The sequence below is a fragment of the Physcomitrium patens genome, chromosome 19 (genome assembly GCF_059467195.1).
Source record: "Physcomitrium patens ecotype Gransden chromosome 19, ASM5946719v1, whole genome shotgun sequence".
NCBI lineage: Eukaryota > Viridiplantae > Streptophyta > Bryopsida > Funariales > Funariaceae > Physcomitrium > Physcomitrium patens.
Genome location: NC_143428.1, coordinates 3552768 through 3568426, shown reverse-complemented (window position 1 = coordinate 3568426; position 15659 = coordinate 3552768). Strand labels below are relative to the sequence as shown.

General features: G+C 35.3%; 1 protein-coding gene across 3 annotated transcripts; it reads right to left on the bottom strand.

The window, feature by feature from the left end:
- Positions 1 to 241: 241 nt before the first annotated feature.
- On the bottom strand, positions 242 to 4324 carry LOC141044495 (uncharacterized). 3 transcript variants are annotated; one of them, XM_073528913.2, is made up of 4 exons: positions 3810 to 4324; positions 3009 to 3136; positions 1137 to 2703; positions 242 to 990 (listed from the first exon to the last, which is right to left on the bottom strand). In XM_073528913.2, the coding sequence occupies exons 1-3, from the start codon at positions 3907 to 3909 to the stop codon at positions 2617 to 2619; spliced, it is 315 nt and encodes a 104-aa protein (XP_073385014.1). In that variant the 5' UTR covers positions 3910 to 4324; the 3' UTR covers positions 242 to 990; positions 1137 to 2616. The 3 variants fall into 3 exon arrangements, with proteins under 3 accessions (XP_073385014.1, XP_073385013.1, XP_090100934.1); XM_073528912.2 differs by having other exon boundaries at positions 3009 to 3139; positions 3810 to 4304; XM_090244808.1 differs by lacking the exons at positions 3009 to 3136; positions 3810 to 4324 and having other exon boundaries at positions 1137 to 1275.
- Between the last annotated feature and the right edge of the window lie 11335 nt (positions 4325 to 15659).

The following is a 15659-nucleotide window of genomic DNA, read 5'->3' as shown; positions in this document are numbered from 1 at the left end:
AAAATCAATGCATCAATAGAATGTGTAAAAAACCCATTGTGGTATATGCCATAAATAGAATGTGTAAAAAAACCATTGTAGTGTATGCCATAGCTTGCAGTAGCTCATGAATAAGATCTTCTCAAAAACGTCCCAAAAATTCACAAACAAGGTCATGCATATTTTGGTTTGTTTGTTTGTGTGTGTGTGTGGGATCAGATAATTACCAAGTCAGAACATGAGTAGCGAATTAAATAATTGGTTTATTTAAAATATTCTGGACCGGATTTTAATTTATTAAAACTCAAACGCCCTCACAGTTACCAGACCATGCCTGGATCTGGGCTTTAGAACCACTAAAGCAGCTACCCGGCGATTGAAAACACACAGACTAGAAACAGCGAAGTCCGCTACGCTGTCGGCCGACGCCGATCGACAACGCCGTGCCTAGATCGATAGACCAGGCAACGCGAGCACCCCAACTGGAGAAACTCACTCGGACCTCAGATTATTGTTAAACGACTTCACTAGCATGCACTAGCACATCGCGAGAATTCAGCTGTACAAACATCATTTATTTATATCATCCCGAAGAGCAGTCAAAGATTTTTGAACTGAAGGGCAGCGACGTTTCAGGCGCTGCGGTGGGTATCATTGCTCAGATTCCCCGGCTAACAACTGTAACCGTTGCAGCAACCAAGGTTGCTGCACTTGGTCGGGCACCCGGTGGTCATGTAGTAGTCGTTTATGTAGCACCATTGTCCGTTATAATGGATTCTGTTCCAGTAGTTGTTGCCACCCACACTTCTGCCCACGGCTTGGCAGCCGATGGAATAGATGCCTCCTGGTGGCACTGTTACGTGGGATCCTGATCCTGGGCCACCGTACCAGCATGGGGCTGATGATTTCATTCTGCCACTGGTGCAAGCGCAAGCGTCTGCAGGAGCAGCGAAGAAGGACAGCGCACCGAGCGCCAAGATGAGTATGATCAGGGCTGCGAACCTAGGGGACCTGCATTGAGAATATAGTCATCTCACATTCAGCAAGTGTCATATGAATGCGACGAGATTCATTGCGTAAGAGAAGAAGCGTGCTTTATTAGAATCAGAGAAGAGTGTCCTTGCCCATGCAACAAGGTAATTGATCGTGCTGCAAACCTGGCTTGGTGTAGAGACGTCATCTTAGAAAGTGTATGTGCTGCTGCTGGCACAGAACCGTGGGTTGTAGGAAGCGTCAGAGAGCAATGGAGCTGGATGTGATGATCTGAACCCTGTCGAAAGCCGATATTTATACTTGTACCAGGGTTAAAGTGACAATGCAGCTAGCAAAAAGAACGGCGGAAATGGCGAAGGGTAATTTCTTGAAGGATAAGTCGACATAGTTTCAAGTTGTCTTCCCTCGATTACGGTGCCCAATCTCGACGAAAATCTGTCAAATTGGGCCACGTTTTCACAAATTTTAACCTGCTATCTTGGATCGCAGAGAAAACTTCTATTGTTTACCAGGAAGGTGTCGAAGCGTAGAAAATTGGAGGGAGTGCACTTGAGTTGGTAAACATATGTTGTGCATAGGCACTGTATTCATGTTGCATTCACAACACGTGCGAAACCTTTTCAAATGGAGAGGCCTGGCTTCGTGTCCTTAGATCCTGTAGTGTTAGTGGAAACAGCATAATAGTTCAACCTTGTATCCTCGACTAAATTATACAATTGTCTATGAAAACGTGGTCCCATTTGAAAAGGTTTCGCATGTGTTGAATGGGACCACGTTTGAAAACGAAGCCTACTCCTCGTTCCTGGAAGGAAACTTCTTTTAAACGTGAAGTCATCAAGTTGTCATTTACTAGTATTCAACAGACGTGATGACCAGGAACAGTATTTAACTGCATGCGTATGGAGCGACCTCGGCTGAAATAGAAAGGCTGATGGCTCCTTCTCCACAGCCTTACGTGTACTTTCCATAAATTGATCCAAACCTTGAGCAGAGATACCACAACGCAACCACACCTGGCCTAATGCATATCCTCGAGTGACTTCTGCTTATCCCTTCGTAACTGCGTCGACTTTGCAATATCAATGCCATTGAGATTGCTTCACGAAGGAATCCAAACAAGTCCTCTGTGTGCCCTTTTGTTCAACCAGACATTGAATAAAAAGACACGGAGCTCTCGTTTAGATTTCCTTACGAAACAATTTCAAAATTATTATTTTGTCTACAAGTGGTGATGATTATTACGCGTCGTTCCTAGAACAACGATAAAGCAGTTCATTTCTTGAAGATAACTTAGAGTAGTATGCAGAGTCTTCTTTCACTGGAAGGGCCGTCATTTAAAAGTAAAACAAAACACTTACTCAAAGAATGGTCTCGTATTAGTTGGTGGCACCAATATCAACAAAGTATTCTGCACTTAAAAACCAAGCCGACTGACCCTTGTTTGAAACTACTTTCTGTGTCAGGACCCATCGCTATGGACAGGCTCTCCCTATCTCAATACGGTGACTTTCAATTTATCTGTGTTTCAGAAACTGAATAGGACAAAATTGAAATCCTGTCGTTCAGATTGGAAAAATCAAAATTAAGAATTCAGCACAGGAAAAGCGATTGCACTCTGAATGCTTGTAGTATCAATCAAAAGCATCACCAAACGGATGATTCCGATTCCCTGCAGAATATTGAACGTACCCACCACATCCATGCAGATGCTATGTATTGCCCATCCTTCCACTGCCAAAATGTTCGAGACTATAATATGGTGAGTGTCTTCTTCCAGATCAAGATGCAATTTAGCATTGATATAAATGGCCTGGCAATTACAATCCAGTACAGCTGTCCACTTATGTAGCCAATTATAAAACCTCACTCTTCTGATTTCATTGCTGATCCAGAACTGATCCAAAACACTCACAAGAATGGATTCAACACACAGCTTTTACCAGCAGATAAGACACGTGGAAAAGAAACGGATGATTACACTATTTTAATAGGGAAAAGGTGTAGAAATTGCTTAATTTCTAAGTCGAACTTCTCACCATTTCAGGAGTTGGAGGCATCACATATTCCAACGCAGTTACGAAGTCTTCATCTGTATCAATCTCATAAGCGTCATTTTTAGCGCTACCAAAGGCAGTGTCGACCTGGGCCCTTACATACTCGGCAGCTGCTGCAAGTGGAGAGATATTTTCAGCATCAGTTAAGCTCCCACTCGACGCAAAGGGAGATGGGATGAGTTGTTCAAAGATATGGTTCGACGAATAGGCCTAAAGAATAAGGTTGTCAGACACACTCGCTTTAACTCAATTATACAAACTGTTCGAAAGAAAAGCATGGTAGGTTCTGAAGGATGAAAGCATGAAACAAAATGCCCGAAAAACAGGAGTATAAGTCTCCCGGTATTCAAGACTTTCTATGTACCTTAATATCCTAGACGTGACCTCTGCTACTACAAAACCCACATCAGGACCTGGATAGCTTTTATGACAACACATGGGCACACGAATTGAGCAAGAATTTTTCGAAACAAGTTCCTTGCCCATCTTGTAAATAAATGTAAATAAAGTGAGAAAATAAAAAATAAAAATAAATCGTTTCCAGCAAGAAAAGATGCACCTCAACGTAACAAGACAAGGTCAATACAATGTTCTTGTTATCTCAACAAATAGGACTGAAACACATGAAATTGCATTAGACGTATTACGGAACAAATCTTGAGCTTGAGAAGAAGGAAACGAAAAACAACAACATCAGCATATTAGAAAACCCGACACAAAATCAACAGGAACCATTGAAATGATACAAGAACACTAGATTTGAAATAGTTCTGAATCTCGTACCCGGTTGCAGTGAGGAAACTTCTGCTGTGGTGATAAGCACATTACAGCTAATACGAAAAACTATCGATGCGCTACATTTGGGCATCCTCCGCTTCCTCATTCTCCGAGTGTATCAAGGTGATTCATCTTTTCCAACAGGGGAGTACAAATGTTATACTTGCAAGATGTGGTGTCCAGTTCAGACTCTTGAGGTTTTTAAACTATTAGTTTCTCGGATCAAAATTCTCGTCCAACAAAGGCAATTCAAGGCACGGCTCACTCCCAACAACTTGGCGGAAGGCGAGGTAATCCAGACGATCCAGCAGGAGTGAAGCACTAGGAAGTCGAGAGAAAGGATGTAAGAAGCGGAGCTACAGCGACGAACCTCGCAAATTCCTTTGCAATGGAGGTGTTGAGGAGCCATAGCCATGTTCTGAGGCTAGTAAAATTATGCCATGGCCCTCACCCACCCGGCCCGGTATATTGCACGGTTTAAAAGGATACCGAGTAGGAAGGACATGTCTCATCTATGTAAGTTCATCCACAGAATATGTTGGGATTTTAGGTCTGTTGTTTAGAAAGCAGAGGTGAGGGGTGGGGAGGAGGTGGGTTTCACATTTATTAATTAATTATAATTTCAAAAAACATATAAAATTTTCTTTACATACATGTCTATTATTTATTCTTTAATATTCATTGCATAATCTTCAAAAATTGCACCATAAATTTTGATAGGATTTATATTAAGGCTTATTCTAAGATTCTCATGCAAAAATAATTTAGCATAACTTATAAACCATCTTTCTAGTCTTAACTAAAATTATACAAGCCTTCCATTTATTTTACTATCATCTCCTATGCTGCTATTCCATTTTCTGTATTATTTTATTTTTAAAATATGTTTTTTTATTTAAAAAATTTGTTCAATTTGCCAAAAAAGTTGATTACGACATTTTTTTTAGACACATATTGTTTTCAATATAAATCCATTTAATATATGCACTACATTTAATCATGTATATGTTGCTTAAATTTTAATAAACTCTTATCAAATATTAAGTCAATAATATTAACAAATAATATATTTTAATATTTTTAAGACTTAAACATGTGGTTGCTTTTTCATATTGTATTAAAAAATAAACTTTTCTATCAATGATTGGCATGCATCTAAGCTTTTTGATCACACTTCCAAATGATTATTGATTATTCTAAAATAAAAAAGTTTTTAATATATTGTATGTTGTCTTTTATTACCACCAATACTCCACAAATCCTATACATCACTTCAACATCCATTTGATCTTCTAAGTGGATCCTTTTAGTGGATCTTCTTGATGTCATAAGATATCTTAAAATCTCAAATATTTTATTTGAAATCATGGTTTTTTATTGAAACAATTGATTATTCATAAATAAAATCCTACTTCTAAAGTAATGTCTAAATTCTATGCATATACAACTTCATTATAAAAACATACCATTTAACTCTCCTATCTTCATAATACTCTACTTTGATATTTTCTAGGTTTAGAAATGAGAGGATATTTCTATTTGTTACATCAACCCAAATTTGTAAGCTAGCACTTTGGTGACTTCAACCTTTCCGCATTGTTGTAGTGATTTCTAATGTTGTATAATGCCTTGAATTTCTGCCACATATTCAAGTACATCTGATCTTTTATGTTTTGCAACTCAAGGAATTTCGTACTAAGCCAATATGCTTTCTAGACTGACACTAAGCACTACCACCACTATTAGTTGTGATTGATGATTAATTAAAGTATGAAGTAGTCAATATTTTGGAGCATTGCTATCTTTGCCGTAATAATGGACATCTACAACTTCAATACAAAGTCTTCTAAAAAGGTTATTCTATCTATGATATAATGGGAAAACTTGCTCAAAACCTCACTCATTATTAAGAAATAATTTAGAAATACCATCAGAAGAAAAATAAAGATATTTTATATTAGTGGAGAAAAATTAACTATAATGGAATATGATTAAGATATTTGTATTATTGATGCACAGAGATAAGTAGTTTGAAACATATTTAGAAGGTTTCTAAAAGTTTTTAGAAGTTTCTAAAATTAAAACTAAGTTGGTGGATTATATGGGATCTACCATGGAACATTATAGAAGGAGCTTAGAACAGCTATCTAGGTAGGATCCACTATTAGAAACATTCTAAAAAGTTCTAAGATAGTTGGATGAAATATAAATAGGATTGGCCAAGGCCATTTGGATATTTAGCCAGGTATGACTTTGATTCCTTTCTCTTAGTAAAGTTTAGTTTTGCACTTTTTTGTTAAATTCAATTCTATTTTTTTTTGCTCTATTTTACCTTTAATGTTCTATTATATTTAATTTTATTCAATTTTTTGTGATCTATGCTATCATACGTTGTATTGGAATTTATATTGCTATGGATTAGAAGGGTGTTAGATCTTAGAGATAGTCTAGTCCTGTTTTAGCATGTTCAAGAATTTTAGGTATGTATAATCCATCTTCTTACTGATATTTTATTATTGGCAAATATAAGAAACAAGACCTGTCAAGATGTTGATGAATTGATCCTTATATAACTTGATATATTTGTTCCAGACTACAAGGTCAAGGTAGTGCAAAGGTCACCTACACAATCTTATCACTAGTCATCTTGATCATCCTTGTTGCAATGACAAAATTTTATCCAATCATTGTTTGCTTGCCATCCACATTAATTCCAACTAGTTGTCTCTTCTATTTTGGAACAATGGCATCTAAAAGGTTCGTACTTACAGCAAAGATCACTTTGACTATCTTAAAGTTAAAAAGTAAAATTACAAAAAGACAGAAATTGTGCAACTTTGATTGATGTTCAAATTAGATTCAAAAGTTGAAATAAGAGGTATCTTGATTTGAGCCAATGTCAAGAATGAGCAAAAATACCCACTACATGTAGAGAAGCTCAACGATTTTCTATAAGTTCACATTACAAACTATCTGTCATGGACATACTCATGTAAGCTAGTAATTACATATATAAATAAATAGAAGTAAATAAAAGTAGATAAAAGTAAGTTAATTCTATAATATTTGATATACAAGCTTCCTTGAAGCTTTATAGATGCTACTTTGACTTCATAGGTGTCTTTAATTGACTTTTTGGATTAGAAACGTAGTTAACAAGTTGACCATGTGCCACACATGTTGTTAGCTTGAAGTCCAAGCTAACTATGTGACCCACATGTAAAAAAACTTGCCTTGTAAGTCAAGGCAAGTCTCCTACAAAGTCAACACATATTGGAGGTCTTATAGAACGTCACCATGTAGCCTCTAGTTAGATAGTATATATAGAGATAAGAGTGAAGCCTTCTTCACTCTTGTTAACTCCTTTTTTATTTCCAGTCTAGTTTCAAGAGTCGTCATGTTTTCTAGTCTTTGGCAATAGCCATTCTAGTTCAATATATTATCACCTTTGAAAGATTTCTAAGTATTTTTGAGTGACACAAGAGTGTATTGAGATTATCTTTCTTTGGAATTCATGTTCTTGATAGTTTGACAAGAGTGCTAACATATTATTTCTGTCTTATTCTAGAACTGAGTGGATTACCCCACTTCTATTATTTTGTTTTGAAGGTTGCGAACTATCTACCTTTAAACAAAAAATCTTATTTTCTAATATTGATCTTTTCTTTAAAGAGAGTGGATTACCCTTCTTTCTGGAATTTGTTTTTAGAGGTTGCGGATTATCCTCCTCTTATTTAACTTCTGAATTTGTTTGAGTTGTCTATGGGAGGAAAAAACATGGATGCTACACTTGATGACAGTGAAAATAGATTTGCAAATATTGTAGATCTTCATGAGCTTGTCAATACTCTTAGGACCGAAATTTCACGCATCACCAATACCAACCATGGAAGCACTATTCATACTACTATGGAAGAAGTTTAGAGTCTACGCTAAGAAGTTATGCACGTGAAGGAAACAAGTCGATTAGCCCCGCAACCAAATTCTAGGAATTTTGCTTCTACAAGCTCAAGGGAGGCAAGGATTAGTATGCCTGAAAAGTTTGATGGAATAAGATCAAGATTTCAAGGATTTTTGCAATAAGTTAAACTCTACTTAAGGTTGCATCCTTTCCAATACCCTAATGGATTTACTCAAGTTGAATTCATAGGCGCACTTCTATCTGGAAGTGCTCTCTCTTGGTTTGCACCTTTGATGGAAAAAGATTCACGACTACTCTATGATTTGAACTCATTCTTGGAAGTATTTACGGCTACATTAGAAGAAAGTGATCGAGAAAGGATAGCAGAGACCAAGCTTGTATCACTACGACAAGGATCACATTCAGCCACCACATATGCTGCTGAATTCCAAAGTCTTACTTGTGATGTGGACTAGAATGATAAAGCCCTTATGAATCAATTTCACTATGGATTAAAGGATAATGTCAAAGATTTATTATTGGCAATGTCAAAAATAGATTCTTTAGAACAATTCATTGCTCAAGCTATTGCATGTGATAATCGTTTATTTGAAAGATATCAAAAACAAAGATATAGCTGGAGAAGAACAAGTCAAGTCATGGCAATACCTTCTAAGTTTTTGGAAACCTTTCCATGAAGGCCAGAGCCAATGCAAATTGATACGGTAAGTTTTAAACCCCTCACGGAGCAGGAAAAGACTCGACAACATTAAGAGGGCTTATGTCTATATTGCGGAGAAGTTAAACACACTGCTCAACATTGTCCAAGGAAGCAATGCAATCACAAAATGAGGAGTACGATTGCAAAAGAAGATAATGGATCAAAAAACGAGTTCTTCTAGCATTAATAGGGACTGTGTGGCTGGAATCATATGCAACACCTAGTCAAGGTCTTATCCTCTCCTCAGATCCCTCACCTTGTTTTACAATAGATGTATGTTTAGGATCCAAAAATCATAAAGTCTTTACATTATTAGATTCAAGAGTCTCAGCTTTTTTCATAGACAAAGATTTTGTCAAAAAATAAGAAATATCATTAGACAAGAAAATCAAACCCGTACATGTGGAAGTCATAGATGGTCGTTCGTTGTCTTCTGGTGATGTTACCCATGAGACTGTTTCTTTAGATGTAATAATTAAAGATCATAATAGTGTAGTAATATTTAATATGATACGATCTCCTTTGAATCCAGTCATTTTAGGACTATTCTGATTAAAAAAGTACAACCTTAGATAGATTGGATTTTTCGTAACCTTAACTTTCCTAGTAGTGTATTTTGAAATTCTATTAATCAAGAAGAAATATATAAGTCTAGTGCATCTAAGCCCTTACTAGTAGGGGCAAGAACTTTCATGCATGCAACCAAAGAGGGGTCATCTTTTGCTATATATGCCACGTCCATTTCAAATAGTAAAAAGATGTCAAGTGGTATTCCTAGTTAATATCAAGAATTCAAAGATATTTTTGAGAAGAAGAATGCAAATATTCTTCTAGAAAATCGACCTTATGATTGTTCAATTGATCTTTAAGAAGGAGCTCAAGTGCCATTTGGACCAATCTATAGCTTATCACAAAACGAGTTGGCTGCACTAAAGAAGTATATTGACGAGAACTTAGCTAAAAACTTCATACGCCATTCAAAATCTCCAGCACGAGTGCCGATCTTATTTGTGAAGAAAAAAGATAGATCTCTACGGATGTGCGTAGACTCTCAGGGCCTTCATAAGATCACCATCAAAAACATGTATCCCTTACCTTTGATTTCAGGATTTTTTGATCAACTCAATCAAACAAAGATCTACACAAAAATAGATCTACGAGGAGCATACAACTTGGTTCGCATCAAAGAAGGAGATGAATGGAAGACTGCTTTTCGAACTAGGTATGGATATTTTGAATATAATATTATGCCTTTTGGACTCACAAACTAATCAGCTACTTTTCAACATCTTATGAATGATATTTTTTGTGAGTTTTTAGATGATTTTGTCGTTTGTTATTTATAAGACATTCTAATCTACTCTAAGAACACAGAAGAATATGAACTCCATGTTCATCGTGTGTTACAAAAACTAAGAGATGCAGGATTATATGCCAAGTTGAAAAAGTATATATTCCACACTATTCAAATTGACTTTTAGGGATACATCATTTCCAACAAAGGCCTGATAAAGGATTCCAAGAAGGTCTAGACTATCATAGATTGAAAGATTCCAAGAATAGTATGAGATGTGCAATGCTTTTTGGGCTTTGTAAATTACTATCGAATCTTCATTAAGAACTTTTCTCAAGTTACAGCTCCACTTACGCGTTTGACTTGTAAAGACAAATTTGAGTGGAGTAAAAAAGCTGAAGTAGCGTTTGATGCTTTAAAGAAGGAATTTACTTCTTCACCAATCTTGTATCGCATCGACTTCTTCAAGGCATTTTTTATGGAAATAGATGCATCAGACTTTGCTTTGGGTGCCGTTTTGTCACAAATGGGAGCAGATGACAAGTTCCATCTAGTAGCTGTCTATTCTAGGAAATTTTCAGCAGCCAAGATTAACTATGAAATCCACGATAAAGAGCTTCTTGTAATTGTGGATTCATTTCAAGAATGGTGTTATTATCTAGAAGGCACCTTAGGTCTAATCATCGTGTACACGGATCATAAGAACCTTGAGTATTTCATGTCATCATGCGTTGTCGTAATGTGTGAAGTCTTGCTTGAGAATGCTCCATATACCTGGCTGTAGAAGGAAGAATAGAAATTACGATAACAAAATCCTAATTCTAATAGAATATTAAAAATGCTCTAATTAGAATATAATAATGGTAAATAAACATAATCAAATTCAAAACAATTCAAAGAAATTTCAAACAAACAATAAAATTCTTAAAGAAATATTAGAATGATCACAAATATTACTCAAATATATGTCAATTCAACCTTAATTTAATTCTAGTTAAAACCCTATTGAATTTCACTCAAACTTTAGACCACACCTAATTAAATCTTAAACCCTAATAAATCCTAAACCTTAAGTCAAATCCTAAACAAACCTTAAATTAAATCCTAAATCAAATCCTATTTCAAATCCTAAATCCTAAACCAAATCTTAAACCAAATCCTAAATCCTAATCCAAACTCTAATCCAACCCTAAACCCTAATCCAAACCCTAAATTCTAAACCAAACCTTAAATCAAATCCTAACCAAACCCTAAATCAAACCCTAATCCAAACCCTAATCCAAATCCTAAATCAAATCCTAATCCAAATCCTAATCCAAATCCTAAATCAAATCCTAACCAAACTCTAAACCCTAATCCAAATCCTAATCCAAACCCTAAATCAAACCCTAATCAAACCCTAATCCAAATCCTAAACTCTAAATCAAACCGTAGATCGAACCCTAGCCAAACCCTAATCCAAATCCTAGTAATTCCTATGACAGATTTAAACCTCAATATCTAATGAATAAACCGTCGATCTCAATTTAAAATTTTCGTAATTCTTAAAAATCAAGTTTAAAACAAGCAAAAAAAATTTGAAAAGGATCGGAGTTACCAAATTGACAAAAACCTCAAAAATGTGTTCGGGTGTTAGCCGGCCTCCTTCTCTAATCTTGATGCTAACCTTCCAGAGCCAATTTCTCTTTTTTGCGTTGTTCGATTGGTTTCAAATTTCTCATGGACATAGAAAAACAAGTCTTATACCCTCTCACACAAGTTTTATTCCAATCTAACTAGTAGATTGCATGAAATCTTAAAAACCCTCACTAGACCTAAAATTCTACTTTCTGAGACCTTGACCCACTTAAACCTCAATATCTCTCATTTTAACCGTTAGATCGAGCTCAAATTCACAACATATATTTAACACAACTATAACCATGAACTCAAAAAAATTCATCCGTAGATCTACAACAAAACTCTCGAAATCACTCAAAACATAAACCCTATTTTATTTCATAAAACCCAAGTCATCCGAAACAAACCTCCACTTTGCAAAGCTCTTACAAAGTCATATCAACTCCAAATCACCAAAAATCAATGCCCATAGAAACCCTATTTAATTTTCTATCAAACTCCACTCTCCAATTTGCCAAAAAGTCCTGGAGTCGTTGTCGAGACTCGATTTTGAGCCTCAGGGTCTGATTTTGACCCAGTTCATATCGGTCCTCTCTGGGTATCAACTTTCATCTTCTTGAGGTAATTTTTACTAATTTGCACTTCTAACTTCTCCCTACATATTTCTATATTCTTTATTTTTCTAATCTATCTTGTTGTGCCTTATTTATGGCCTTACAAAGTAAATAGAAGCATAATTTATAAAAAGGCAGCATTAGCACCTTTAATTTTTCTATTCTTTTACTAATATCTATTTTTCTAAGATAATTTGCTACAATATTTTTGAAGTGAGATCCTCAAGACATGATATATTTCTTCATCCTTTCACCTACTAGTCATATTACATCACGACAGTATATTAAATTATCGTCAAGCTTGTTGGAGCATGTCTTTATCAAGATTCAAGTTCATCATCACTTATCGACCAAGAAGACAACAAGTTTTTTTTGATGCCTTGTCTAGACGTTCTTATCTTGCACCATAAGAAGGAGATGCAACTTTTGGATAATAAAGAACAGTTTTCTTGAAGCCGAAGCAATTTCATCTTCGAGCAATAAAATGAGCATTGACTATTGATTTAACTTTTCTCCAGCAAGTCCAGTTAAGTATGTCTTCAGACCCTCTTGTTCATGATATCAAGAATAATTCTTCTAAATCTCATGATCCCTCTACATTCGAATTCAAGAACAACCTACTCTATTTTAAAGGACGCGTATATGTTCTAAAAGGAGAAACACGTTTACGTGTTCTTCAAGCTCGTCACAACTTTCCAACAGTAAGACATTTTGGATACAATAAGACTTTGTAGCTGATATCTAGGGATTTTTAGTGGCCTCAAATGTGGAAGGCAGACAAAGATGTTGTACAATCATGTGATTTTTGCTCAAGATCAAAAACTCCTCATCATCAATCTTTTGGACTTCTTCAGCCATTATCCATTCCAGAACAACCATGGTCTTCTGTTTCTATGGACTTCATCACAGATCTTCTAATCTCAGGTTCTTATGACTCTATATTTGTGATAGTAGATCACTTCACCGAGATGGCATATTTTGTATCATGTACAAAATCCATTATGGGTGAAGAAACAGGTAAGCTTTTTATTGACAATATCTATCGCTATCATGGGTTACTAAAGGATATTATATCGGATAGGGGAACTCACTTTGTATCAAGATTTTAGAGAACTCTTTTTAAGATATTACAAGTAGATGTAAAACTATCTTCGGCTTTTCATCTTCAAATTGATGGACAGACAGAGCATGTAAACGAAGTCTTGGAGCAATACTTAAGATATATCATCAACTATCAACAAGATGATTGGACAACTCTTTTGCTATTGGCAGAGTTTGCTTATAATAATATGGTGCATTCTTCTACGTAACAAACACCTTTCTTTGCCAATTATGGTTATCATCCACAACTTAACACGTTTGATTTCTCAAAAGTTGATAATCTTGTGGCAGAAGATATGACAAATCAGTTGTCAAAGTTACATACAACAATGAAGGCGCAATTAAAAGAAGCTCAAGAACAACAAAAGATAAATACAGATGTCTATTGAAAGGAACAACCACCATTCTACATGGACAATAAGGTATGGTTACTTCATCGCAATATCAAGACCACTCGTCCTTGTGACAAGTTGGACTATCGAAGGCTTGGACCATTTTTTATTTCTGCATAAATCAATCCAGTTGCATATCGTTTATATCTACCGGAGTCAATGAAAATCTATCTAGTATTTTACATGTCTCTTCTTGAACCATATAAGACAGTGGATATACTCATTATAGACACTAAGTAGAAACAGGATCTGATTTATAATACCATCTATATGTTCCTCGTGCTTAATATTTGATATTGTGATAGTCTTGCTTTCTCCTCTTTTGAATGTTATTATTCCAAGTTTAGTATACAAAGAATACTTGACTTTCATGGATATTGGAAGAGTTTTTTCTCTTAATAAAAAGATCTCACATAGTCTAGGCTCGTTCATTACAACATCACATAGTAGCTCCAAATTTGGCTTCTCTTCTGTTATATTAGCAGATAACTCTATGTTTGTCACTTCGACATCTTGTTGTATACCAATACAGATCGTAGTACCAATCATGCTAACAAGTTCAGCAACAGATATAGCATATGATGATACATGTCTTATCTTCATTACACCTGAGCTAAAGTCAAAGAAGAAGACAAGCTCCACCTCCTCCTATAGAAGTGGACAATAATGAAAAGTTTGAAGTAAAAGAAGTCTTAGATTCAAGGCGGTGCCAAAATAAATTAGAATATCTTATCCATTAGCACGGATATGATATTAGTGAATGCACATGGGAGCTAGTAAAGAATCTTGTAAATGCAGCAAAGGTGGTCGAGGCTTTCCATCCACGACATCCATCAAAACCAAGATAAAAATCTTTTTTATAAAAGAAACAAGATCAAGACAAGATAACATTCTACTTTCAATCCTTGTTTGTAGCTTCTTTGTAGTTGTGACGCTAAGGAGATAGAGAACCAATAACTAGCAGATTTGACTCAAGAACTTTCATTTGCTGACCTGCCATACGAGACATTATTATTGTCACAACCTTCAAGATGACGCAATCGAGATGAAGATCTTCAAGAACGACATGTTCTTCTTTGAATAGATGGTGAGATACAATGCATTTGGTATCACAACCTTAGAAAAAACTCCCAATGTTTGGTGATTTTACTAGAGGTAGGAACAACTCCTGATGGTATTCCAAATATTTTATTTGAAGGAAGTTATGAAGGCCTAAACAATGACCAAATAACTAGGTGGTCTTCCCGCCTTGATATGAGACACTACCGATGGTTCAGAGGTCCTATCAATCATCTTCGAAGAGAACAAAGTTGAGAGTATGTGGCGAATACAATTCATCGTATCATAGATTTTCTCAACATATGATGACTACTCCTCGTGAAACTCGTCCCTAGAAGGAAGGGTAATGTCACAGACATATTCATGTAAGCTAATAATTACATATACAAATAAGTAGAAATAAGTAAAAATAAATAAAAGTAAGTTAATTCTATAGTATTTGATATGGAAGCTTCTTTGAAGCTTTATAGATGCTACTTTGACTTCATAGGTGTCTTTAATTGACTTTTTGGATTAGAAATGTGGTTAACAAGTTGATCATATGCCTGATTTTGAATTCATTAAAAAATATATGAAAAATATGGCCAAAAAAAGGCTCTCTCTATTTCTAGTCTTTGATCCCTTGTTGCTCTTTATAAGCATATTTTATGCCCCAAAGAGTGATAGTAGGTACGAAATTAACACCTTAACTTTTAATATCTATAAATCTTTCATAAAAACTCTAATTCACACAAAATTTGCACCCAAATTGTATCCAACAACCTTAACTTATTGATTCTAGCGTCCAAAGCTCAATTGTCATTGATAGAGAAATCATTATCCCTAATAAGACCTTGGGCAGCCGCCTTGAAGTCCATTGGGCATGACATTCAACTAATAGGAATGAAGATCTTCACCCCTTGACTTCATCCAACTATACCTTACTTTCATCCTTTCCAATAAGCTTCCAAATAGTTTAGACTTTCATCTCTAGACTCCAACCTTCTCTTAAGCTTTATACTAAATATCTAAATCTTACATAATATAAACACTATAAATAAAATCGATAAATCTCCAAATAATTTTTTTTATATCAACTCTCTTTAAATTTACTTACTAATCACTTTAATCAACATCGAGACTTACAAAGATACTATATATTTTAATTAATTTTT

What these genes read in the sequence shown, in the direction of transcription:
- LOC141044495 (XM_090244808.1), bottom strand. Translation starts at nt 1,159, where the DNA reads ATGACGTCTCTACACCAAGCCAG. An exon ending in ACGTCTCTACACCAAGCCAG is followed by an intron (nt 991 to 1,136) that starts GTTTGCAGCACG and finishes TTCTCAATGCAG; the next exon opens with GTCCCCTAGGTTCGCAGCCC.